This window comes from Epargyreus clarus, unplaced genomic scaffold (genome assembly GCF_041222505.1).
Source record: "Epargyreus clarus isolate Ecla_fem2 unplaced genomic scaffold, WU_Ecla_fem_2.2 ptg000007l, whole genome shotgun sequence".
Classification (NCBI taxonomy): domain Eukaryota; kingdom Metazoa; phylum Arthropoda; class Insecta; order Lepidoptera; family Hesperiidae; genus Epargyreus; species Epargyreus clarus.
In genome coordinates, this window is record NW_027332215.1 from 5,824,482 (window position 1) to 5,852,047 (window position 27,566).

The 27,566-nt window shown below is 33.5% G+C and overlaps 2 protein-coding genes across 2 annotated transcripts in view; one reads left to right on the forward strand and one right to left on the reverse strand.

Moving 5' to 3' along the window:
• LOC140743282 (uncharacterized) overlaps window positions 1-23,604 on the reverse strand; it is a 101,349-nt gene extending 77,745 nt beyond the window's left edge. The window contains exon 1 of the mRNA XM_073074442.1: window positions 23,329-23,604. Within this exon, the coding sequence (XP_072930543.1) occupies window positions 23,329-23,457 (129 nt within the window). The 5' untranslated portion in view covers window positions 23,458-23,604. The remainder of the gene's footprint in view (window positions 1-23,328) is intronic.
• A 418-nt stretch (window positions 23,605-24,022) lies between these two features.
• Window positions 24,023-27,566, forward strand: part of MED23 (mediator complex subunit 23) — a 30,790-nt gene continuing 27,246 nt past the window's right edge. Inside the window, exons 1-4 of the mRNA XM_073074444.1 lie at window positions 24,023-24,244; window positions 24,331-24,575; window positions 24,824-24,956; window positions 26,408-26,590. Of these exons, the coding sequence (XP_072930545.1) occupies window positions 24,203-24,244; window positions 24,331-24,575; window positions 24,824-24,956; window positions 26,408-26,590 (603 nt within the window). The 5' untranslated portion in view covers window positions 24,023-24,202. The remainder of the gene's footprint in view (window positions 24,245-24,330; window positions 24,576-24,823; window positions 24,957-26,407; window positions 26,591-27,566) is intronic.

Genomic DNA, 27,566 nt, shown 5'->3' on the forward strand with positions numbered 1-27,566 from the left:
CTAGTCGAATATTCTTCTTAAGAGCTGCGAGTGACCCGTGACTTCAAGTAGTCCCAAAGAAAGAAGTCTGGGATGGTTAAATTGAGCGATCTTGCTGGCCATGACAAATCGATTTGATTTTTGATTCGACAGTATGGGTATAAAAGTGTCAGTGGCTGTCGCTAAACATGCGCACACAACGTAATATTGGGTATGATACGTTACGTGAACGAATTAATATTATGTTCACTAAAATGTATGTAAAGTTCGAGCCTGTCTATAATCAACAGCAGATGAGACACCCCCTTTGAGTATCATGAAAGGGAGATAGCGGTGCGTTCAAGCGTGATCCCTCGCAACATGCGTCAGTGGCTAGTTTTAGTGAGTGAAACTCCAGATCTATTATAGGGCTTTAAATCCTAACTAATATTATAAATGCGAATGTGAGTTTGCTTTGTCTATTAACTACGAAGACGCGCGCGGCCGAGCGGTCACCATACCGGTCTGACGCGCAAAGGGTTCCGGGTTTGATCCCCGTCCCATCCCGGCTCAATCTATCCACATTTTACATCGAAATTTGACAATATGTAGTATGAAGTAATAGTAAAACGTTGATCTTTGGTAAACATAACATTGAGTGGATTGATTTTTAAAAACGGGCGTGGGAATGGTGGCTAAACGTTAATTAAGATCAGTCGTTTTGAGTTCAGCTCGGATTTATGATTTTGAATTAATATTAATATATCTATAATCTAAATATATATATAACTCAAAGGTGGCTGACTAACATAGTGATCTATCAACGCACAGCCCAAACCACTGGACGGATCGGGCTGAAATTAAGCATGCAGGTAGATGTTATGACGTAGGCATCCACTAAGAAAGGATTTTGATCAATTCTACCCCCAAGGGGATAAAATAGGGGATGAAAACATTACTTCGTAACGCGAGCGAAGCCGCGGTCAAAAGCACGTTATAAATATAATTATTCCGATCATCTTCCAAAATGTTTGGTTGTTTTATTGATATTTAACGATGTAACGTCAAAAAGGGTCATACCAAGTTACATCTCGGTCTGGTGAAATATTCGTTGCAACGGATCAGTGAACGTGATTGGATTACAGCTGAGCTTTTAGGCGTACTATGAATCCTGTCATTTTTCCATCTTTCCAAATATTTTACGGACGGAAATTGGATCGAAAGACAAACGCACATGTAACCACCGTTTGGCCGTAAGCTGTTTTAAGTGTATTAATTTATTAACGAAAAACTAAATTTACATGTTATTTTAAAAAATGCGTTTTTTTATGTTCTGAAAAATTCTTAAGATACATTTTTCTAAACCTCTCAAACGAACTATCTCTCATATTTTTAGGAGCTTTATCTCTATTTTTTACGTTTTTCAACTTGTTGACTAGACTACAAGCCAATTTTATTTTTAAAAAACATCATTAAACAAAATACCGTATAAAGCTCGCTCATCCAGGTACTATCCAAAACATTATCAACAACAAAAATATAAAATTATCACAAACTTCACACTTTTTTAATTTTACTACTTTATCTATGGCTTATACATAACTTAAGCACATTGTAATTGCGGCATGGTGCTCCATTTTTCCCGATATTGATCAATTTCTATTCATCAATCATTCCCGCCATCTTTATACGAGTATTTTAACAATTGCCTCGTTACACACTACACCTAGTGCTTTAACAAATATTCGCGATTATCGTTAGACGTGATATCGATTTGATATGTGGATTGTATTGTAGACCATGTATGTCATAGACATCTTGTGTTTTGATTATTGGAAATTAGATGTCATAGGAGTGATGTACACAAAACAATTTTGAACAATTTCGAGCTATATGAGTTTATCTTTTTCAATTAAAATCTTGCAAATTCAATCTGAGCAACTTTCCGGAATTTTATTGATCATTTTTGCAGCATCTAGTTTGGGCTCGTTTGAATCGTAGTGACAAGGACCCTGGCCCTACATGATACTAACGACGACGAAGACGACCTTAATGATGCAATCCCTTCGAGCTCGGGTTGCTGTGATTCGTTTTTAACACGCTTTTATTAGCTTGGGTTGTATGTATGTATGTATGTACGTAACAGTAACGGAATCTTTGAACCCGATTTCTATCCACTTTGATTGAATGTTCAGTTTCATTCAAAATTTTGAAAAATTATCAAAAACCGATGACAATACACGATTTTAATAATTTTGTACCACTGTCCTTATCAACATCATCTTATTATAACGCCTTAGGGAACGTTCAGGCAAAGTTACTAGATTGATTTTTAGTTTTGAAAAATAATAATGTTATTTCCCTATAACTCAAATGTACTGAAACACATCTATAATGCCATCTTGTAGAATGATTTATAGGATTCCGTACTCAAAGGATAAAACGAAACCCTCCGCTGTCTGTTCGTGAGTCACAGGGCTTTATCTCTTAAACCGTAATAGATAGACACTTGATTTTTTCACAGACGATGCATAATGATAGTCGCTATAACAACAAATACTAAAAATTAATAAAATAAATATAGTTCAAAAAACTAAAAAAACACGCTTTTATGATAAAATCAACTAAAAAGTAAAAAATAATTTTCAAACTAGGAATAAATTAAGGAACAGTAAATAGTATAATTGTGGAAAAAGTGTGGGGTGCTTTTCGAAAATTGATAAGTGGAGCACTCTTTTATATTTATTAGGAAAAAAACTATTTATTCTTTAACATTAGCTGATTCGCATTTACATATAAACTTTTACATAGTATTTCATATTTCAAATCAGTGGGGCAACGGGAAGTACGTTAAATATTAATATCGCTTTTATATAAACTAATGGTTATTTTCTCATTTGCTTTGTTTAAGAATTAATAATTGCATGATAAACTGTCAGTTCCTAAATCAATAGAATGTAAGTACGGGGCGAAACTGTCAGTTTCAAAACTTCGTAGCCACTCTCTAAACTCGGTAGGCTATTGTTAGATTTATTTATAGAACTACAATAATAACAGTATTTATTGGGAAAACTGTTAAAGCCTTTGTGGTCGAGGGGCACCACCGCATGTCTTACAATGTAAAATACTCTGTGCTGTAACAAAGTCTAATGAGAAATTATGAAGTTATAGTTATCGAATATATAATTATTTTGGTATGTTCAACCGACGGCTAAATTTGACCACCTTGTACCTCAATCACTATTAAATATTAGCAAACACCACGTCATGTGCATCTAACCCTTACGCATATCGGGTGTATTGTGACATTTAACGAATGTGACTTATACGTTTTTTTTTATCTCAGAAGATAAGGGGACTAAATTTGCTTTGAGTAATTTCATAATTCACGTGCGGAACTCTTCGTGCGTGAGTCCTCGCACTTGGTTATTTTTTTATACGTCATTCTAAATCGAATGAGTTGTCTTTCACATTTTTAGGAATTCTATCACTAACTCAACCGAACATGTTAACTAGATTATACGTCACGCAACTGCGTAAAAAGTCGTAGCGTGTTTTATCATATTTTGACGAATATTTTGCTTATCTAATTACAAGGAAGCCCCAGAGATTACCGCGTGTGTATGAATTTTACCGTTACTACATGACATTACAGTTAACCAATAGTATCTTTATCAAAGTTTCTGTTTCTATAAACATACCTTGCTCGACCTCAGAGTTGGTAAACTAATATTTGCTTTTGGTACACTCCTCCAACATAGTCGTGCAATGGGATGAGACTTCCTGTCTGTGGCGGTTAGGGAGATAGCCACAGGCTTTAAAGCGGATTTGGTAGTTAGAGAACTGTAAATATCCAATACCTACGTACTAAGGCAACAATATGCGTCTCAAAACGTTGTAAGCTAACATTTTCGAGTGCATCTAACGTTTAAGTAGGCAAACAGCCGATCCGACAAGAAACTAATTAAAAATAATAATAAAGTGTCAAATTCAGGCTCTGTTCTATGAATAGTTATGATTTCGCATCAATAATTGAGACAACTTATTGACTGCACGGGACCTTCAATTTTATATGTTACTGTAAAAAATCTTAAGATTTACCCGTTAATCCTAGTAGTAGGGAGCCCCATGATGCTAAATGTGTAGAAACTCGAGCGTCGTTGTGACCTATACGATTGTGTAGTAGACGTTAGAATGAATAAATATAGTTCAAAAAACTAAAAAACACGCTTTTATGATAAAATCAACTAAAAAGTAGCTTTTATGATAAAATCAACTAAAAGGTGCTCCACTTATCAGTTTTCGAAAAGCACCCCACACTTTTTCCACAATTATACTATTTACTGTTCCTTAATTGATTCCTAGATTGAAAATTATTTTCTACTTTTTAGTTGATTTTATCATAAAAGCGTGTTTTTTAGTTTTTTGAACTATATTTATTTTATTAATTTTTAGTATTTGTTGTTATAGCGACCATCATTATGCATCGTCTGTAAAAAAATCAAGTGTCCATCTATTACGGTTTAAGAGATAAAGCCCTGTGACTCACGAACAGACAGCGGAGGGATTCGTTTTACCCTTTGAGTACGGAATCCTAAAAATCATTCTACAAGATGGAATTATAGATATGTTTCAGTACATTTGAGTTATAGGGAAATAACATTATTATTTTTCAAAACTAAAAATCAATCTAGTAACTTTGCCTGAACTTTCTCTAAGGCGCTTTCTCTCGCCTCGTAAATCGTTAATCCTGAGAATGTTGATAAGGACAATGGTACAAAATAATTAAAATCGTGTATTGTCATCGGTTTTTGATAATTCTTTAAAATTTTGAATTAAACTGAACGTTCAAAGTGGATAGAATTCGGGTTCAAAGATTCCGCTATTGTTACGTACATACATACATACAACCCAAGCTAATAAAAGCGTGTTAAAAAAAGGTTATGTGATATTTTCGATTCAGTGGTGTTCCTCAGAATGTTTTCTTTCGCCGTTTAAGCAAGTGATAATTAATTTCTAATCCTTACTAATATTATAAATCCGAAAGTAACTCTGTCTGTCTGTCTGTCTGTCTGTCTGGTTGTCTCTTCTTCACGCCTAAACCACTGAACCGATTTTAATGAAATTTTGTACAAAGATAGTCTGAACCCCGAGAAAGGACATAGGATAGTTTTTATAGCGGAAATCCCACGGAAAGTAGGGATGGCGATCTAAGATCGATTAATCGGAGAATCGATCTTTTGGACCAAAAATATCGATTATTTTAATCGTAAACTATACATTTGATCAAGTGATAATCTTTAGCAAAGTCATCCATGAGTCCACGAAGGTTTCAGAGTTGATAAGACCAATTTTCGCCAGATGGCGCCACTGCCATTCCAATGAAGGTACGAATTTTCAGTCTTATGTATGTTAGTATGTCATATTATTTTCTTTTGACGCGGGCGAAGCCGCGGGCAAAAACTAGTACGCACATAATTTGAAAAATCAGAGGTGCGTGCCTAGGATTAGAACCTCGGACTTCTCGATCAAGAGGCCGGGTTTCTTAACCACTAGGCTAAAAGTAAATTTAATATAAAATAGATTTCACCCATTCAACGGCTGAATGAAGATCGTTCCTAATTTGGATGTATTACTAAAGATTTTCAGTTGGTAAACATTTTTCTCATATATTACGTATGGGAGAACTTCTTTTCCATTTAGTGTTACATTTGTACGTAACCATCATAATTATTCATCATAATAATGCCATCATTCTATACAATAGCTTGCATTACAAATAAACCGATAATAATGTTAGGAAAGAATCACCCTTACTCACATAGCTCTCAAATAGTGGTGCAAATGGTTCGCGCACTCGGCTGCAAGTTGAGAGGTTGATGGTTCAATCCCATGCAGGAGTCTGCGCAATTTTCGGAATCACATTTTTTTCTTGTATTTTTCTTACTAGCATAATTTTTTGGATAATATACGTACATTTTTGATCTAAAATATTATCATTAATAACCATCATACGTAACGTTTGATACGTATTTGTGTATTTCATTTTTATATAGCTCTTGTTAATTTTAACAATAGTATTTACAGGATACTTGAGATTGTCCGCGACCTCGTTACCGTTCGCTAATAAATAAACATAAGTTTGTTTAATTATATGATTAATCACTTTTCTCTTCGATGCCGATAATTAAAATCAGTTACAATAGCTCGTTAACTGGGTAACGTGAGAGATCGGTTACCGGTGGAATACCAATGATGACTGGCAGAGAATGTCTCTTTAACTTAAGTCGATTGTAATGTTACAGTTGGGTTGTAGTAGTCAGAGGACGCAGTTTTATTTTTTGTATGTCTATGTGTTAGTGTAAACCTATATCCTAATTTATGGGGTTGCAACTCTTGTCCCTTGGCCGCCACCTTGAAAAAGGGGTGCACATCGCTTTCACGCTCTATTAGGCAAACCATTCGTCGCACAGAAAATTTGTAAGAATAATTAGATTCTCAAATTTATTTAACTAGAACTTTGGTTGTATAAGTTTTACATTTTAAAATAAAAAATAACAAAGTTAATAACAAATACATTGTTACTATGTTACATTTTTTCTAGTAATTTAGTAAAAAAAAACATTAAAGCATTTTAATTGAGAGTTTTTAAAGAAATTCGAAAATATGCACAACGCCAAAGTGCCTGTGTGTTGTGCACACAGGCACTTTGGCGTTGGTTCATTTAATATAGATTTAAATATTTTCGTTATAATTTTATGAAGCCAAAATACAATCGTATTGCAATCCAACCAAACAATTACATAAAATTGACAATAATTCCAAGTACAAAATTGATTTAAATCCATTTTTAACATAAAAGCTATGTTTGTACAAAGTAATAAATAATTAAATAACATTATTTCTTCAATGTGAGTAATACACGCAGCATCCGCCGCCAGGCCAGCGCTGTCACAGACTGTAAAGACGTACAATGCCGTCAATTTTATCGACAAATACCTCTTTATTAATGGAATGAAAGCCATTTACAGTTTGATTTTACCAAAATGCGAACATGTATATTAATTTTATTTGATAAATAAATGTTAAATAATTATAAAAATATTTTATTAAGTAATCGAAGTGTAATTCCATAAATATTAATAATTATAATATTATCAAAAACGTCATTGGTCACTTATGTGCTATAAAAATAAAAATAAATGATTTTAACATTTATCATATAATTTATTTTTTACAATTACAACGAAAGCATTATATCGCTTGATATAATAGTGATTTATTTATCCCATTATTTGTTAATACTCAAGCTTTTTCTTTTCTCTCTAGACAAGTTGTATACGACGACGTGAATATTCACTATATTAATAAAATATGATTCCTGTGGACGCAAGAGAAACTAAAATGGTGGGTGCACACTGCACACACATTTCTACAGACATATTTTCGTATTTGCTATTGAGAAAAGGCACGATGAAATTGACATGGATAGCACCACAGAATAGCACTGACATGCAAGATAAGATAAATGGGTCTGACTATACGCCCCTGTTGGCATTGATGAGAAAATTAAATGTGTATAAGCAAACATGTACGTGTTGGTCACAAATGATTTTTTTATCATAACATACGCATCAAGCAGTCATAGCCCAGTGCTTAAAATTCGGCCTCAAGATCGAGGAGTGCGAGGTTCGATTGCAGACAAGCACCTCCGATTTTTCAAAGTTCTGTGCGTATCACAAATTAATTATTACTTGATTTAACAGTGAAGGAAAACATAGTGAGTGAAACTGCATACCTGAGAGATTTTAAAAAAGTTCTCAAAGTTATGTTAAGACTATCAAACGCCTTATCCTTCTCATTCTGAGAGGTCCCGTGCCCGGCAATGAGACAGTAAGGACAGTAAGTCTTCATGCATGCATGTCACTGTATGAGTCTGCATGGTAATATGATTAACATGTATCGTTTACTCTTACTCTTCGGAGGCAGGAACGAATGAATCATATATTTTAGTTAAGTCCTTAGACGACAGTGACCGTTTAAGATGGCGTACTAGTTAGGCGGATGTTTAGTGATAATTTGTGATTTTACATGCCTAAGGCTGAGACCGCACTGCGATTAAACGCAAGACTGAAACCGCAAAAATATAAAACATATTGCTTTCTATACAAGTGCACGCACTAGTGACTTTTTCAGGCGACTGATTTATTGTTACATTTTGACCGCGGCTTGTTTTAAGCGCGTTTTTTTTTGTCTCCCATAGTAATTGTATGGTGGCGCATTGATATAAAGTAAAGATATGTTACTAGCGGGTAAAACATGAAATATACAAAATACACCAATTGGAGTGAATCGAATCCAGTCGCTCTCGCGCGGTGTAGTAACTGACACGTATGTATACGTCACTGTATACGTTAAACGTAATTATTTTAGTCTTCTAATCGTAAATGCGTAAATTATGTACAAATATGTAAAAAATATACAAGCTTCATGGAATCACATTTCACAAGTAAATGAGGAGAAATCATTATATCTTGATTATTTTTCGTGTTTGGTCCGCTATAATTACGTAACTGACAAAAAAGAGATAACGTATTCATTCCACAAGTAGTGATAGAGAAGCATAATTTACGTATGAATGAATCTTGAAACGCAATAGCAAACACTAGTTGTCTTTTTTATCACATTGTTCCAATAGCTCTGTCACTTATAAAATATGAAGTAAGCAAAATGAAAAACGTGTATTTGTGTGTTTAGTGTAACACTTATTTATGTTGTTTAGTGGGCAGGTAACATATCTATAGTTTTAAATATCATTGGTTTTTTATTCAGTCTCGATGGGCGAGCGATGAAACTAGCCCCACAACACGTGCTGTTCGCCTGAAATCCATGATGAGACTGAAATAAAATTAAGCCAAAAGAAAACCGCAGTGCGTGTTCGTATGCGTTTTGGCGTTTTCAGCTATATTTATTCAGTCTGCGTTTAATCGCAGTGCGTTCTCGGCCTATTAGGGTTGTGGGTATATCGCATTTATTGTTGAGTTTTATTCCCCATCACAATCTTTGCGCTGCAAGGCTAGAAGACAAATAATATTATAATAGTGCTACAATCAATTAAGCTTTAAAAACCGTCGTGTAAGAGTTGACCTGGTCTAATAAATATATTCTAGCTTAGTAACAAAAACTCGCTTTCTAGCTAACTGAAAAATGGTTTCATTCATCAATTTATTTATTACAGTTTCAGAAGTAACATACTAGAATGAATATTTCTCCTACTTAAAAATTGTTAGTCTCAATTCAGTTAATTTTCTCTACTCAATGTAGCTCGTCCGATCTATTTAGGAGCTCGACATTGAGCACAGCTTGATTTACTTTAGAAATTTGCCCGACCGGTCCCGTTGATAATGGCATTAGGCGTTTGCGTTAGTAGAATTTGTGTATATTTTAGAAATTATATTCGAGCGAATATTTAAAAAATATTACTGAAACACTAACGTAAAATTTAAATCTTGCTTAGGTACGTTACGTATGTACGAATGCCGATCCCGAGGGAAACCATGAGCATAGCTACTTAAAATCATGTTGCTTTAATGTACATCAGTGAATATACAGGTAATTGACCTACACACGACGGAGACATAATTTTCAACATGTCGAATGCTACATGCTATCTAATCATTAGTTACTATTTTCTTAATTCATTTAGGTTAGGTCCATGGATGCAAATGATTTACGTAAACGGCGCAAATAATCTGTCATAAATATATTTAGATGTCAATACTAATATCGAAAAAAATATATATTTTGCATGTTTAAAATATTTTATAGCACTCTGTGACCTAAACCCGCATTTTAGCCACGCATTTCTGTGTCCAAAGTAGCCGATTTTTACACCGTACGAATATTAATACACTACCCTCACAGTTGTAAAAAATAAACATAGCTATGAACATTTCATACTTTTAAATGTCATTTAAAAATTAAAAGTGAGTAATGAGTATTTTGTTTAAAGCTATAATTATTTTAATATTTTATTTTGGACGTATTTATAAATGTTTTTGCCATTGTGTATATACTAAGCAATAGCATCACTATAAGACTAACTGTTGGGCTTTATCGAGTTTTATTGTTTGTTTTGACTGTGTATTTTCGCTACACACCATAGTAGGAGATATTTAAATTAGGAATCATTATCAAAATTAGCCATAATACTACTCCAGTAGAATCTCGACTAAGCGATCTATTTGTTGTCGTATTTGTGGCATTCGGATTATCGAAAATTTGGACAATCGAGTTTATGAAGAAAACCTATTTAAACCGATTTAGGAAGGTAATGTTTTTAGACGATATGTTTGTAACGTATGTATTTTTCATTCTTTGGCAAACTCAAACGACTTCATAATTTTGACATATGATGTGTCGTTCGATTCGTCTAAATTGTGGAGATAACATAGGCTATATTTTTGGCAATCGGGTTTTTGTTTTTTATAGTATCTTTTTAGTTGCGATTTGGCGACTTTCCGGAATTTAAATGTACATATTACACAAAATGTGGCTGATTTGCAAGGGTTATTACAAAGTTACTTGTTCACATTTGTCAATCCCTATAATCACGAATATGTATAACTCAGGTCCGGATAATCGATTTTCTACTGTATCACCAGTATTAGTCATGTATTAGTACATTATGTGAATAAATGGCTTGATAGATTTCGACGTAGATTTGTCTTTATCACAAGAGCAGAATAATTACTAAATTTTCTAAATCAAGACTTTTTCACATCAAATTTCAATGGTTCTGGTTGTGTCACATTTTTATTGCTTTTTTAATTCATAATTTTTAATTTTAATCATTTATAAGTTTCAAAATAATAATCATATTGTTTCATATTACTTCACAAGTATAAGCGGGTTTATGTCACACGAGCTATAAAATAGTATACGATACTTGTGACATAAGTAGCCTATTATCTGCACGGCGTTTAGCACCCTCGCTGCGCTCGGGCGCTAACTTCACGCCGTGCAAAAATAGGCTACTTTGGCCACGCGTATCGTAATGTACTATAACATATGCATACACGTGAAGTTTCGGGCACGGCTTCATCTCCATACTTTCCATACCACCTGAACCGGTGGTATATAGTAAAAATAGTTCTTGTTTCTGGTTTGGTTGTTCGTGGTTTGGTTGGTTGGTAATAACGGACAACCTTTTACTGGTTAACTGATTTTTATTATGGTATACACGATTCTAACAACGGCTGAATGGTAATGGTAACGGTAATGGTAAAGAATACGCGCTGCCCTAGCTGGTTACGTACTAACTTATGTTAATAAAAAATAATTTAAGGAAAGCGATTGTGCGTCAATTGCAACTATGCAAAAACGCGTAATCACTGATCCGTTCGAATTACTTTGATATTTTAGTTAAATTTTTTATACTACGTTTTTATCTTTTATGTGAAATTTAATATGGAGTAAATACTCCGTATAAGGCTTTTTCGTAATCCCTACATTAGCATTTTTAGTCAGCCCTGAAAATTACACAAGGTTGAGACATCGTTTGTATGTTCTTTTTTATTATTTAACTTGATTATAATATGAGTTTATTAGTAATTGTAAGGAATGGGTTAGAAGAAACTTATTTGAGTTATTTTATTTAGAGCCGATTTCACCTACACTTAATTTATACTAGAGTAGCTATCCCGGTATAACTCTGTCAATTTATTCCATGGTTAACTTCAATTTCGTTTCGTCTAAGGATATCTTATTCTCGCATAGTTACTCTGTGACGTTGAACGAATGAAATGAACAAATACGTAATGCATCCAAGTAAAATAGACAGTTTGACGTATACTTGCACAATAGCGCTGCATATATATAAAATAGATACGTTATCTTGACAGTTTAATTGACAGTGATCCCGAGCTTTTTGGTTTAGTTTTGTTGTATTTAGATTTTTTTAATTTGGCATAAACAAATCTTTATTATTGTTTTATATAATTTGTTTATTATATTTATTTTCTTTTATAAACGAAATCTTAACACGATATCGTGCTCGTCATAAGTCTCCAAAATAATTAGCCCTTGTTTTAAACCACCGTGGACGAGGAAATAAACAATCATCGTCATCACTATCGGTTTTGTTTAATAGTACTTTAAAGACGACGTGCCATTATTAAGGTTTTAATCAATGATATAAGTAATAAGTACAAGTTGTACAACATACAATACAGTGACAGAAAAATGACACTACTAATCTAAGAATAGCAGCTTATTGGGCCGAAATCGGCGGTATACGACTTTACCCCAGTATAGAGATTTTGGCCCTAGGATAAATGTTGGTGAAACGTAAAATAGGCTTACTCGCGAGTAACTAACGACTTATTCTGGGAATAAGATTTATGAGTCGTTGGTGAAATCGGTCCTTATGGTATTAAATTAATTAAACCAAGAATCCATATCTGTCCTAACAGTCATATTTAGGGATACGTAATTTTCGTATTTATGAAATACATGCGAATAGATGCGAAATTCGCCGAATAAATGCGATTTTTAGGGTACCGTACCCAAAGGGTAAAAACGTAACCCTATTACTAAGACTCCGCTGTCTGTCCGTCTGTCACAGGGCTCTACCGCTTAAACCGTAATAGATAGACACTTGATTTTTTTACAATGTATATATATCGTGGGCCACTATAACAACAAATACTAAAAATAAAAAAGTTAAATATAAAGGGGGGTCCAAATACAAGAAATCAACGCCCCTGCGTTACCTGTAACGCCATCTTGTTCAGTTTGAGTTCAACTATATCAGGTTGTCAACGCACACACTGCACATATTGTCTGATTCATTATTTTAATAATTCTTTTTTTTATTGTATAGAGACGAGCTGGAAGTTAATACTGGCTCATACTGGACACGCTGTTTACATCGTTATCCAACGAAATATATTTAGCGCCGACTTCAGAAATATGTACTAAACCAACATTTATTTCAATTATTTTTTACTTTGTAGTGACATAGAAGTCGGTTGTATTTTTTTGTTAAAAATTTTTAATACCATAAAATGTTTTTTATTATTAATACTGCATGGGACGAAATACAATATAAACATAGAAAAATGTGTATTGATCATACTTTAAAAAAGTCATGATTTCAATTTTCACCATTCTTTAGAAGCATAACTCGACAACTAAGCACTATATAAAATAATATTGTATGTTCACATTCCTATCCACTAGGAGCATAATTGACCCCAATATGAACAAAATTCAAAACCTCACTTTTTCCTGTCCGCTTGGCGTGAAATGCCCCTAATACATTTATATTCTGGATCGATTTCAAATTTATTACTTAAGTAAATAAAAACATATACCTATAACATATTTTCTATGTTAAGTATTATTTTTTTTTTAATGTTAACCTATTAGAATTAATTTCCATTACATTATCTTTAATATCGCATACAAATGGTGTAGATTCCGGAAGCTAGAATAATACAGATGCAGTAAAGAAAATATTTGCTGAAACGACGCAAGAAAAAAATGTTCGTAAAGTACTCTCTAATCGAATTCGAGCCGTGTGTGCATATTATAGATGGCGTTATGCGCATAACTATTTTCCACTGAATTACCTATATTACTTTATTGATTTTCCTCGTTGAGTGATATTTAATTTAATTTGTTTTGTTCGATACGATTAAAATTGCAACTTTAAATTAAATATTATTATTACAACCTTTAATTTAAATTTCAAACTTCATTTTGGGGTTGTTCTATGTTTAACAATAACATTGCAATGACTGATATACGAGGGTACGTTTTTAAGTTCGCGGAATGAGGGACAAGGAGCGAAAATAAAATGTCAAAATTATTTTTCTTTTTCTACATATTCTCCTGCAAGACGAATGCATTTTTCAGATCTTTGTATTAACTTATTTAAACCCTCATAAAAAAATGTTTTGTCCTTGTCGGAAAAATACGAGGAAATTGCGTCCTTTACTTCTTCGTCTGTAGAAAATTTCTTTCCACGAAGCTCTTTTTTCATTTTTGGAAAGAGATAATAATCGCTGGGAGCCAGGTCTGGACTATAGGGTGGGTGATTTAAAATATCAAAGCCCACCTTATGCAGGGCAGCCAGTGCAATACGGCTCTTGTGTACGTGCGCATTGTCGTGCAACAGCAGGACACCTCTGGATAATTTTCCTCGTCTTTTTTCTTTGATGGCTTCTTTTAACAGCTCCAAGATTGTTGCGTAATATTCTCCGGTTATAGAGACACCTTTATCTTTGTAATCTATTAACAAAATTCCTTCTGCATCCCAAAAGACTGTCGCCATGAGTTTGCCGGCCGATTGTGACACCTTAAACTTTTTAGGAGGTGCTGTACCCTTTTTATGCCACTGCATGGAGTCTTGTTTAGACTCAGGTTCATAATGGTGAACCCAAGTTTCATCTCCAGTAACAATTCGATTCAGTACAATATCCTTATCTTCTCCACAGAGGTTCAAAAACGCACGGGAACATTCAACGCGCTGTTGTTTCTGAGGCGGCGTGAGCATTCTCGGCACCCACCGCGCGCTGACCTTAGTCATGCCAAGATGGTCATGCAGAATTTTAAAAATGGTTGTATCCGATACTCCAACCATTTCTGCAAGCTGTTTCTTCTTTAGCCGAGCATCTTCCAGTACTAATTTTTCGACTTCCGCTATCGTTTCCGGAATGGTCACCTCAACAGACCGTCCTGGTCGTGGGTCGTCTTCAAGTGAATCCCTGCCTTGCTTAAAAAGGTTGTACCACTTGTAATCATCGTTTTTCCAGGGCAAGAGTCCCCGTAAACCGATGACATCTCTTCCATTATGATTTGCACAGACTTTCCTTGCTTGGTAAGGAACTTTATAACGGCGCGATGCTCGATTTTCTCCATACTTCCAATTTTCTTCCGGATTGAGTTGTTTAATTGTCGATAGTTTTAAAACTAATGATGCAATTGTGATAAAACTTTATATTTATACTATTTATGAGTCACTTAACACGTACCGCCCTTAACGAGCCCGCTATCCCCCCTCCAACACTGCCATTCCGCGAACTTAAAAACGCACCCTCGTAAGTTATTATTTTATTATAGTTAATATTTAACTATGTAATTGATAACAAAAGTAGTGATAGCCTAGTAGATAGAAGTTCGGTCTCTCGGTCGAGAGGTCTGAGGTTCAAATCCCAGGTACGCACCTAAGTTATAAGCGTATTAGACATTAATTGCTTGCTTGCACTTGCTTAAACGGCGAAGGAAAACCTGTACACCTGAGAGAATTATAAAAAAATTTTAAAGGTATGTGAATTGTGAAGTTTACCAATACGCACTTGGCCAACGTGGTATAGACTATAGCCTAATACTTCTTACTCGGAGAGGAGACCCGTGCCCAGCAGTGGGCTTATTATGGGTTGTATTATGGGTTATTATGATGATGATGTAATTGTTGTATGTTTAGAGAGAGCAGGCAAATGGATCTAATATTGGCGAAATTCAGTTAATATTCACCACTTTATATTTTCAAAATGCATATACGTACTAATGAAGCTACTTCCTATTATGATAAAAAATACCAAAAAAATTTTTAACAAAAAATACAACCGACTTCTATGTCACTACAAAGTAAAAAATAATTCAAATAAATGTTGGTTTAGTACATATTTCTGAAGTCGGCGCTCATATTAGACACGCTGTTTACATCGTTATCCAACTAAATATATTGAGCGCCGACTTAGACACGCACACATATTAGACACGCTGTTTACATCGTTATCCAACGAAATATCTTGAGCGCCGACTTCAGAAATATGTACTAAACCAACATTTATTTGAATTATTTTTTACTTTGTAGTGACATAGAAGTCGGTTGTATTTTTTGTTAAAAATTTTTTTTCACCCTTTTTAGTGATGACATACTAACTTTTACATTAATACAATATAAAATTGTATAAACGTGATCATGAATGAAAGTAAGGTCTGAATTTACATTGATTGGAACCGCCCGCTCGCAGGGCGCTACCGCGCCCTGCTCGCTTAGTTTTATATTATCTTATATGTTCCAACCTAACCTAACTAAATAGTCAATAGTCGGTTGAGGAATTACATATTTTGTCTCCGAGCCACATTATAAGCCCCTTAAATAGTCAATGATGGACTGGCTTTGCAATTTCATTAGAACCTACACCAAATATCTTTAAACACAACTCAATTATTCCCATCGGTTGAGGAGTTACATATTTTGACTCCGAGCCACATTATCAGACCCTTAAATAATCAATGATGAACTGGCTTTGCAATTTCATTAGAACCTACAGCAAATATCTTCAAACACAACTCAATTATTCCCATCGGTTGAGGAGTTACATATTTTGTCTCCGAGCCATATTATCAGATCCTCAAATAGTCAATGATAAACTGGCTTCGCAATTTCATTAGAACCTACAGCAAATATCTTCAAACACAACTCAATTATTCCCATCGGTTGAGGAGTTACATATTTTGACTCCGAGCCACATTAGCAGACCCTTAAATAGTCAATGATGAACTGGCTTTGTAATTTCATTAGAACCTACACCAAATATCTTCAAACACAACTCAATTATTCCCATAGGTTGAGGAGTTACATATTTTGACTCCGAGCCACATTATCAGACCCTTAAATAGTCAATGATGAACTGGCTTTGTAATTTTATTAGAACGTACACCAAATATCTTCAAACACAAATCAATTATTCCCATCGGTTGAGGAGTTACATATTTTGACTCCGAGCCACATTATCAGACCCTTAAATAGTCAAAGATAAACTGGTTTTTCAATTTCATTAGAACCTACACCAAATATCTTCAAACAAAACTCAATTATACCCATCGGTTGAGGAGTTACATATTTTGTCTCCAGAACCCACTCTGATCCTCATCATATTTAAATGGGACCAACTTGTAGCAATTGTCCACACACGAAATGAAAGGCATTAAAATAGGTTCATAAATGGCGAAGTTATGGCTGTTATATTTGGGTGGAGGAGTTCCCCTCTTTTTCTCCAGAACCAATCGATGGATCCTAACCATATTTAAATGGGACCAATTCGCAGCTCGTCTCTACACAATAAAAAAAGAATTATTAAAATCGGTCCACTAACGGCGGAGTAATTGCTGTACATACATAAAAAAAAAAAAAAAAAAAAAAAAAAAAAGATACCGGCCGAATTGATAACCTCCTCCTTTTTGAAGTCGGTTAAAAATGAAAATAAACTCGTGGTACGGAACCCTTAGTGTGCGAGTTCGACTAGCACTTGGCCAACTATTTATGATTAAGCAGTAAACCGCGAAATTTCGATTATTATTATTATTAGAACGAAAAGTTCAAGAAAGTTATACGCCTAATGTGTCAAACTAATGAGTTAAGTACCTAGATACCTTGTTTAATTCCTTATTCATTCACAGTAGGCACAGTAACTGTACACATGAGATCCAATTCAACAAATTAAGGCTATAAAAACATTGAAAAGTTATTTTGTTCTAAGCAGTTGCAGCTGCACCATTGGCAAACATTAATTCTACACGGAAAAGCTTCTAAAAATATCATTTTTCAAGGACATACCACAGGATGAAATTATGGATGGATATAATCATTTTCACAGACAACTTCTTAGTGTCACACTACTCTTTGCAAAAACAGCAATTCAAAGCATCTTTACTCCAGTTGGTTAGTGTAGATGCAGAGAGGTACGTTAGTATTTACTACATTGTTGTAAATGACCGAATGCTAGCCAGCTAATTTGTACAGATATGCTAGCCTTCAATTAAGAATAATGTTCGATGTTGATTTTTTAATAATATTATTTTTGCGAATAAATGCGAAATTTTGAATTTGTGTCTTTTTTTAATGCGAAAAATTATTTTTTTTTATTCATAATACTTTAGTATTAATACATCATTATGAGAGAAAAAGTGGGAAAATAATGCGAATTATGGTGTCGTATTGAAGTACGTTTCTAAGAGTGAGCTCTGTGCCCAGTAATAAGACTGACTGTTGATAATTAATCTGTAAACATTTGTTTGAAGTTCTGTCTCTCAATTGGAGGTTCAACTGTTTCTTTTTCTCTCAACTGTTTTTTTTTCTCTCAACTGTTTTTTTTCAAAGTTATGTGCTTATAGATATTAATAATCGCTTCCTAAAAATCGTGAGGAAAGTGGAAAACACTTTTAAAAAGTTTTTAAAATTGTATGGAGTCTACAAATATGCACTTGACCAGCGTAGCCAAGATAAAATAAGACCAACGGTGTGTGAAAGAATCCGATAAAATAAATTAAATCGCTCTAACTCTGAGTGTAGATCCCTGCCCAACAGTGGAACAATAATGGGTGGCGCAGAGTTACAAGACGGAACTTCTACAGTCCATAGGTTTAGTTATTTTTTTAGTAAAGTATTTACTATTATATTTCGCTTCAAAAATCCGTCTTTTTCTGTTTCTTCGCCTATGTAGAGTCATTCGAGTTTTTAAAACGAATATAACGATACCTTAAGCGTCGAAATCCATCCAGCCTTTTGTAAAGCTTAAGTTATCTTAGTAGTTCACATAAATTTAGATTATTCCGAATTAGACTCGGGGAATTTATTAAACTGCCGGTCCTAAGACCACAAAAGCTTATTCAATAAATAGCTACACTATTTTCGTAATGTCCAAATATCCGGTTTCTCTCATTTCATTCATTAAGCCTCTGCTCGGGCTACTTATTGCCGCTTCATTGTGGGTAACGCCGGGTTCAGATGAGATTAGTGTTTAAATGTATAACCGCATGTTTGCATTCAGTATAGTGATATTGCAAGCAAATTAGTATTTGAAAGCTAGGTTTATTATTTTAGTGAATACATAGATCAACAGGATAATACCATCTTTTATCTTATTTCGATAATTTACAAGTTATTCTATTAAAATATGCAAAAAAATTGTAGATATATTTCGATGAAAATTCTAACGTTGATATATATATATACAACCAGATATAGGAACCAGAGGCTATATTTTCAGCAGTCGGTTGTTAGTTTTTAAGTTAAAGCATATTTTAGGGATATTTAGAGAGATGAAACATATCAATTTTATTTATAAATCATACGAAAAAGAATCTAATGAAAGATTTATAAATCTCAGTACTTTTTCTCTAAACCTTGCAAAAACAAAATTTTATTTACCCTTTTGGCTTGCAATCTGCTTCTCTGCTGTGTAAGAACCTGTGCGGCTTCTGAGAAAAGTCTTTCAGATGGAACTGAGCTAGCCACCATAGTTAAATATTTAAATGCCACATTGACAATGTGGACAATGACAATGTTCCAGATTTAAAGGAATAATTAAGTAGATATAAAGAATAAAAATGAAATGTACCACGATATTTGATATGTCGGTTGAAATATATCGATATTACATTCGATACTAGATGATTCGATTATATCGGATTGAAGCGATATATCGCATACATGTATCGATATTTTTTGAAATATCGATTTATATCGCCCACTTCTAGCATATATATATATCAAATTTATTTATATGATTTGACAAATGATACGATGGCAATACTATCATATTTTTTTCCTTTCCCCCTTTTCAATATATACCGTATTTGGTTATACTTTTAAACATTTTCAATAAAAATATTTTGTAAGTAAGAGCACGTTTTAAGTTTGCCCATTTATACAAATCTACAGCGTAAATATTTAGCTCTCAAATCTCAACTCGCCCTTTGGAAATCATTAAACCGCGATGAGAAACTTAGTTATTTAGAATATGTCACCATAACACGAATTAAGAGAGCAAAGGACAGTACTGGACGAATCTCTTTGAATAACATCATTTCTCGATTTCAAAGTCTTATGAGCACGGTTCAATACTATTTTTATCTTTATCAGAAGCCATAAATTAATTAGTGGCTATTGAAAGGCAATATTTAGCATTGACTTTCATATGAAATAAAGTGAGCAATTTACCTGGTGGTAAATTATCTCTGTCGCCAATATTATATAGCTACGCCTAGAATGATTGCAATCAATCCCAGATAAAATTGAATTATGAATGCATTAGGTTGTCCTCATTAGGTACGTCCTAAACGGTAACATAAGAGTAAGTTTTAAACTGTAAAAATACTTTCAATCTTCATTTCGTTGTTTCGTCGTCGTCAGTCCATTACTAACATACTGCTGAGGTCGGGTCTCCTCTTAGAATGAGAAGGATTAGGCTACAGTCCACCGCGCTGGCCAAGTGTGTATTGGGAGACTTTATATAACTTGAGAACTTTTTTAACATCTTTTAGTTATGCAGATATTTTCCTTTTCTGTTAAAGTAAGTGATAATTGATTTCTAATGCACAATCACATGCAAATTTGAAAAATCAGAGGTGCGTGCCTGGGATTCGAACCTCGGAATCCTCGTTCTTGTGGCCGAATTTCAACCACTAGACTATATTTGCCCCTAGCAATTTTCAATCGGATCACTAAAAATAATGCGTTTTAAGATTATTACGGCACTTTATTTTTACCCGAACCCGAAAATGGAAGAGAAGATTAATTTACTCATACTTTAGAAGTGTATGTCGCAAAATACCTCGGGACAAAGATAACGTACGTAAAAATGTGCCCTTGTTTGTGTTTAATAGGGTAAGATAATTTCAATAACTGGTGGATTGTTACCTGTGTATTGATATTAGCCGTAGGGAATTAATGAATGTTGTAAAAAAATGAAAATATTGTGAACGTTATCCTGAATTAAAGTTCTGCCTGTTCATAGAAATGTAATATTTAGTTCTTAAATCCATCCTTTAATACTGTTGATCTGACTTCTATGAAAGGCTAAATTAATGAGAGTTACGAAAGCTCTACTTTTCGCCGTTAAAAGTGTATATGTATAAAAAATTAAAAAAAACGAGAACGAGTACAATGTCCGACTTCAAAAAGATGATGAAAATGGTAATGGTTTTTTATGCCACCAACTTTAAGTTTTAATTTACATCATTACTCTAGAGGATATTAAATATATGCTCATACCATTCAATGGCTTAATTAAAATGAAGCGATCGTGGGTTGTTGACGCACAAAAAGGCTTCATACTTTATTAATTTGCTGTCTTTTTACTTACATTTATTATATTGAGTTATAAACATGGAATGAGTATGTTTACATACTATTAACAAGATATATTAAATATGAGTATAAATAAACATAGCCGAACGTAATGTAACGTAAATGTTGTTGCCGGTTTTTAACCGACTTCAAAAAGGAGGTGGTTATCAATTCGGCCGGTATCTTTTTTTTATTTTTTTATTTACAAATTACGATCCATTGAAAATTATCGTTTCCATCAACCAAAGCAAAAACAACGCATATGCTCTAGCATACCCCAGCTGCATGGAGAATAAAGACGTCTTTATGATTGTTTTCGTGTATTACGTGGTAGCTTACGTGGCGAAGAAACTTTGGATAAAGAAGAATATGTTTGAAATAATAATACGTCGATACGTCACTACGCGACTATATCTAGCTTTAGCTATATGCATTGGAGCTTGGAGTACTTTAGGGCTGTCGTCAGTCGCTATGGGGAGACCCGTGCCCAATGGGGGACAGTAATGACTTACACACATACCAATATCGCGCGCGGAAGAATACGTTTCGTATGTATGCGTAAACAGTTTCGCCGATGTTACAATGAAGCCGTGCGTGTACTCGTACCCTTATAGAACATTTAACCTCAATGACAAATGTTATTACGTTAAACAGGTAAATGTGTCACGATCAATCCAATTTGTGTATAATGTTGTTCTTTGGTCAATTCCATGAAAATTTTACAAATTATAAGTAACATTTTACATTTATATTTATTGGATAAATAGCAGCTTGATATATTATTTGTATTACATACATGAAGTACGTATAAACATATGGTAACTCATACTTTTATTATAATGATGATACTTTGTTATGAATTTGCATACTGAATATCAACCGTATAACTTTATTTGGGGTGAGCAACGGAGCAAAAATATTCTTATGCTCTAAATTTATTTCTAGTATTATACCATTTAAGGCATTGTTGTTACAACCAATTACTTTTATATTCAACTCTTTGAAACTCAACAGTACAAGGTGATTCATAATAATATATTAGATGACTAGTCATTGTTGGATTTTATACTTGGATATATGTACTTACACTGTTGAGTACTTATGTATAAGAAGTATTTGTATGCTTGGTTTTGTATTGTGTTTTAAGTGTATATATTTACTAATTTATGACAATAATTACTTTTGAAATAAACTTAAGTAATGTGAATCTCTGATAAACAAAATATTACATTGGGTAACATTTTAAAATGAGTTAAGAAAGAGTAAAGCAGTACAATATGTTGTAACTGTTGGAATGGAGTTAAGTAATAGGTAAAATAATTCATATTCATTTGCAACAATACTGTACCTTCACTAAAAGTGACTGAGTTTTAACTATGAAGTTCTGAACTGATTCATACTTGGATATTATATTTATAATACATATTAATATGAAGTAATTGACAGATCAACCTTAATTTATAAGGAAATTAAAACTTGAAGGTTAAGACCTTATTTACTACTTACACCCTATAAGTCTTATTTTATACTATAGTAATATTTCTTAAAGTTGAGTTGTTGTTTTCTTAGTCCTAGTATGTTTTTGTTGTTTATCAAGTGAATGAAAGAAAGTATAAAAGAAAAAAAACTTAGCACAAAATGAAGTCAAATACAAACATAAATATCACAGAGTAATAGCAAGCAGCAATTAAATCTAAATAAAAATATAAACAGTGCTATAATAAAACAAAATAGGAAGCAGTGCAGTACGCCAAATAATTTCGCCAAAACGCACATAAAATCGTTACGAAGTAAATACGTAATTAACTTGTAATATATGTAAAATTAATTAGGAAGTTCCACAATGTGTGTTTCCCTAATTGCATATTCATTAGCAGAGCTAAACGCAACATACTTATATTCGAGCCGTTTTGAGTCGCTAAGATGCCACAACACGCCGTTTGGAAAATATCAAAACTTTGTTCAACAACTTTTCATAACCTATAATAACCTAAAAGTTTCAAAACACAAGGTTGAATGGTTTTGATCGACAATAAACAAAGTATTTGCACTAAACAAACAACAGACCTAATTATACGAGCTAATAAGATCTAAAGTCGCGAGGTTAATTTGGAATAACGTGGTATTGTTTAAGTGTATCGAAAATTTACAGCGCGAAAGGACACAACTTATTTTACAATTTAATTGACAATGATGGTAATCATGTATGAGACTCATTAACTCACCTCGGATGCGATGTGATGCCATCCACTAGCAGAATCACTCGAAAATGAGCCACTTGTAATCAGTAGCCCACTATCTTCGCTTAACGGAGGCGCCTCCGAGTGAGTCGAAAACGAAGGCGGCGACTCCATCACGTCAATTAATTTTACTATTTACAACAACCCGACGAGAACATAAATTGAGCCTTAAACTTCCCGATTTCTATAAAAAAAATTAAGAAAATCACAGACGTCTTTACAACATTCAACACTACAATACTTTTTTCTCATTCACTCATGGTGACTGATTCTTTTTTTCTAAGCTGTCAGTGTATGATTTTTTTCTTCGCCGAATGTCACAAAATAGCTCTCAGAAATAAATTAATTTATTAAAAAATAATATCATTTTGCGCTTATTTCTTACAAAAACAATGTGCTGAAGGGGTTCCTATACATATATTTAAGTTTTGAGGACTTTTGGCCTTTTTTTAGCCATTATAAGCCGAGTTTGAACATTATTCGCTTACTGCTGTTTACTCAGAGTAATAAACATCTTAGCTAAGAGAGGTATTTAATTAATCTAAGTCATTTTCACCTTAATTTTGAGACTAGAAGATAAGTTTATTAGAGTCAATAATATTTCAAATGGCAATAATTTTTAGTTTGATTTACAAAAAAATCTCTAAATGTCAGATTTGTAAATGTCTGAGCCGTCAATTTTAACACGCTTTTTTAGTTTCATTCATTATTATTTTTTGGTGTTTGGTGTCCTGTAGTTCAAGATATGTTGAGATTGTTTTGATTATAGTAGAGTCCAATTTTCTTCATCAATTAGTGGCGTTCTTTTGTCTTCGTGTAAAGGATGATTTCTTCTTAGAATAAATATTAGTAACCTAAAATGGCTGAATCTCCAATCGCGAGCATAGTGAACGAAATCTTGGTGAGGGTCTTTTAGATGACGTCAATGTTTATTGTTATTATGTTTGTTGGGATGGAATGTGGTTATAATTGGAGTGTTTGTTACAGCGGGTGGAGGCAGTGGAGGAAGCGTTCAGTTGTTTCCTTGTTTACAAGCCGGAGCAAGAGAATGAGAGGTTATCGTCGTATCAGAAGAAACTGTGCTCCGTTATGGCGACACCGAACCCTGACTTGCAGGAGTCCGCCATCCGCCAGTACCTCACATTGACGGCAGAGCTCACAAATCGGTATAGGATGAAACAACTCTTAATACTCTTGGAGAATTTGGTTAACTCCAATATTTTGCAAGCAAGGTGAATGTGTGTTTATAGCTAATTAGTTCATATCCGCCCTCATTTACTTGTACAAAAATCTATTATACTAAAATCCATGTTCATTTATTTAAATGTAACGTTGGGCCTTAATTATTACATTAATACGGTTATAAGTAATTTATTTAAAAATAACTAGTTTAACAATATCCGCTACAACTGAGTATACATGATAAGACTTGAGTGAACCAAATTATTATTTAATGTTAAATATTTTTATTATTTTACAGGTTGTTATGTGACTGCATTTTATCAAGTGAAAAGCTAAGCTACCAGAACTCTGACTACTGGATTGAATGTTTCTATTTAATTCGAAGAATTATTGGTGGCGTTGACTACAAGGGTGTGAGGGAAATAATGAAGGTAAAAATCTCAAACTTCTTTAAAATGTATACATAGTTTTGGCCTATAACATGTTAAATCACCATTTTGTGGAGTTAGTATAGATGATACACATAGAGAGTGGGTAGGAGGAGGAGATTAAGGCCAGGAAATACATAGTAAAGTTATCTAATTAAATAGAAGTGATAAGCCCAATTAAATGTAGTAACTATAGTGAATTATTAGACTATTTTAATTATCGCTATGGTATAAATGTTTTTAGGATGAGAGTAACAAAAAGTTTCATTACAAATACATTTAAAGCAGATTTTAAAAATGAAAGTATTATCACACAACTTTTACTCATACGGCAATAAAGCAAGCGAATCAGGTGTTGCTTGTTGTTGTTGCTCTTACTGGCCTTATAGAAGCAATAGCTCCACATTATGTAAAACATTTAATCAACCTTTTCAAACAAGTGCCTATAGCATGTATAACATAGTGACTTGTCTTTGTATAAGAAATATTGAAAGAAACTTTTAAATTTTTATTGAATAAAGTTCTGTACAACATGTTCAATTAGGTTACATATTAGGTTATATTGCAAACATATTAATATTTTTTTCTGAAAATTATTGAATTGTACATGCTTATAAATATTGTATTATATCATATACGCTACTTGGGAATTCACCTGGATAGACGCCTAACATGGAGGAAGCACATTTTTACCAAGAGAAAGGCTCTGAGTACACATCTGCGTAAGCTTTATTGGCTCCTTACACAATCAAAGCTGTCGCTAAGCAACAAACTACTCCTTTACAGGGCCATATTAAAACCAATATGGTCATATGGATCCGAACTGTGGGGTACTGCAGCAAACACACATTTGAACATATTACAACGTTTCCAATCAAAAATGCTTCGCATGGTGACTAGTGCCCCATGGTACATTACGAACTCCCAACTACACAGAGACCTAAAAATAACAACTGTAAAGGAGGATGTTACAACTAAACTCAAATCATACTCTCAACGTATAAAGAGACACCCCAATGTGCTTGCCAGTGAGCTAATGAAGTCCACACACACCTTTAAGCGCATCAAAAGGAGAGCTCCCCAGGACCTTCTCCCTTCTTAGAAATTGCCTACAAGGATACACTTATAAATGGGTGCGCCACTGGGCGTAAACCATGCATGCCTACTAGTAACCACATAACCTCCAGCTAAATGCCTTGAGAGGCAGATTGCAGGATATAAGGAGTTAAAAAAAAAAAAAAAAAAAATCATATACAACATAATTAATTTAATATTCTTAATTTATGTAAACTTTTATATTAATAATTTGATTCAGTAAGGATTGTAATTCATAATAACAGTATTATTGTTTACTGTGTAATTGATAAACACAAGTCACCAATTTGAATTCCACTTATTGAAAGAATTTATACATATAATTTACTGATTACCACAATTTGACGTTTGTTTTACAGGGTTGCAGGGAAAAGGCTGCAATGCTACCAGTACGTCTGAACTCGAGCACTATGCCACCACTGAAGGCTCTTTACACCGTTATTGAGTATATTTTCGACAGAAACGCTTCGCTCCTTCCAGCTTATTTTATAGTAACTGAAATTCATAAAGACTACCCAGACAACACCCACTGGCCACATTGGGTAAGTTTTAATTTTAATTAACTAATTTAATTTTTACAATAAACTATAGATACTTCGTACATGCAAATCATAATGTACTGTAATAAAACCTTTAAATCTCTATTGTACGCTCTTAGGTTTAATTTTACAAAAATAGTGAAAGAGGTGTGTCATTATTTCTAATTATAACATGTATACTAAATTTCGTAGAGCTTGTTTATAATTATTAGGGTTTTAAACAAAACCTCAATCCTTTTATAACTCTGTCAAGGGTGGAATATCAAGTAATCCTTCCTAAAGGATTCCATGCATTAAAATGAAACATCATAATCCTTATAACTCTTGTGTGTCCGTTTGTCTGCCCATCTTTCATAGCGTGTTTGTTCCAAATCAATTAGAGTAGTTAAAATAAAATATGCATACATAATTTTTTGTAATCCAAATGTAGAGATTTTTAACTGAGGTAAGTTTAACCTCTGAGAACTTTTTTTATGATATGGACACTCTTAGAGAATAAAACTCTTTTTATAAAACTCCTTGTTGATAAGTGTTTCTTTAGTGTTACAAATAAAGAAACAAAGCAAGTGCTTGCTATAAAATTGAGTTTAATTCTTAAATTAAAAAAGGATAAAAGATCAAATTTGCCTTTCTTTAAAGTATATGTGGGTCTTTTCAGACTCTGATACTGCTTACACTTCTTATTTTTATTCAAATAGATACAACTGATACACTCTGTGAATATTGAAAAAATGTATTAAAATGCTGGATTGCCCAATCCTAGTTTTATGAAATGTTAAAATTTGTTCTGTGGAACTCAATAGCGGTGATTAATTTGTCTAACAAGGCTTCTAGTGTGTCTGTCTGTATGTTATGCTATTAAATTGACCTACAATTTATGCTTAGCTCTTTTCCATATTCAGGTTATAAAACAAATATGTTTACTAAATATATTACTTATCAAAGGTGATAATCGTTTTAGCATTGTGTTATCAATATT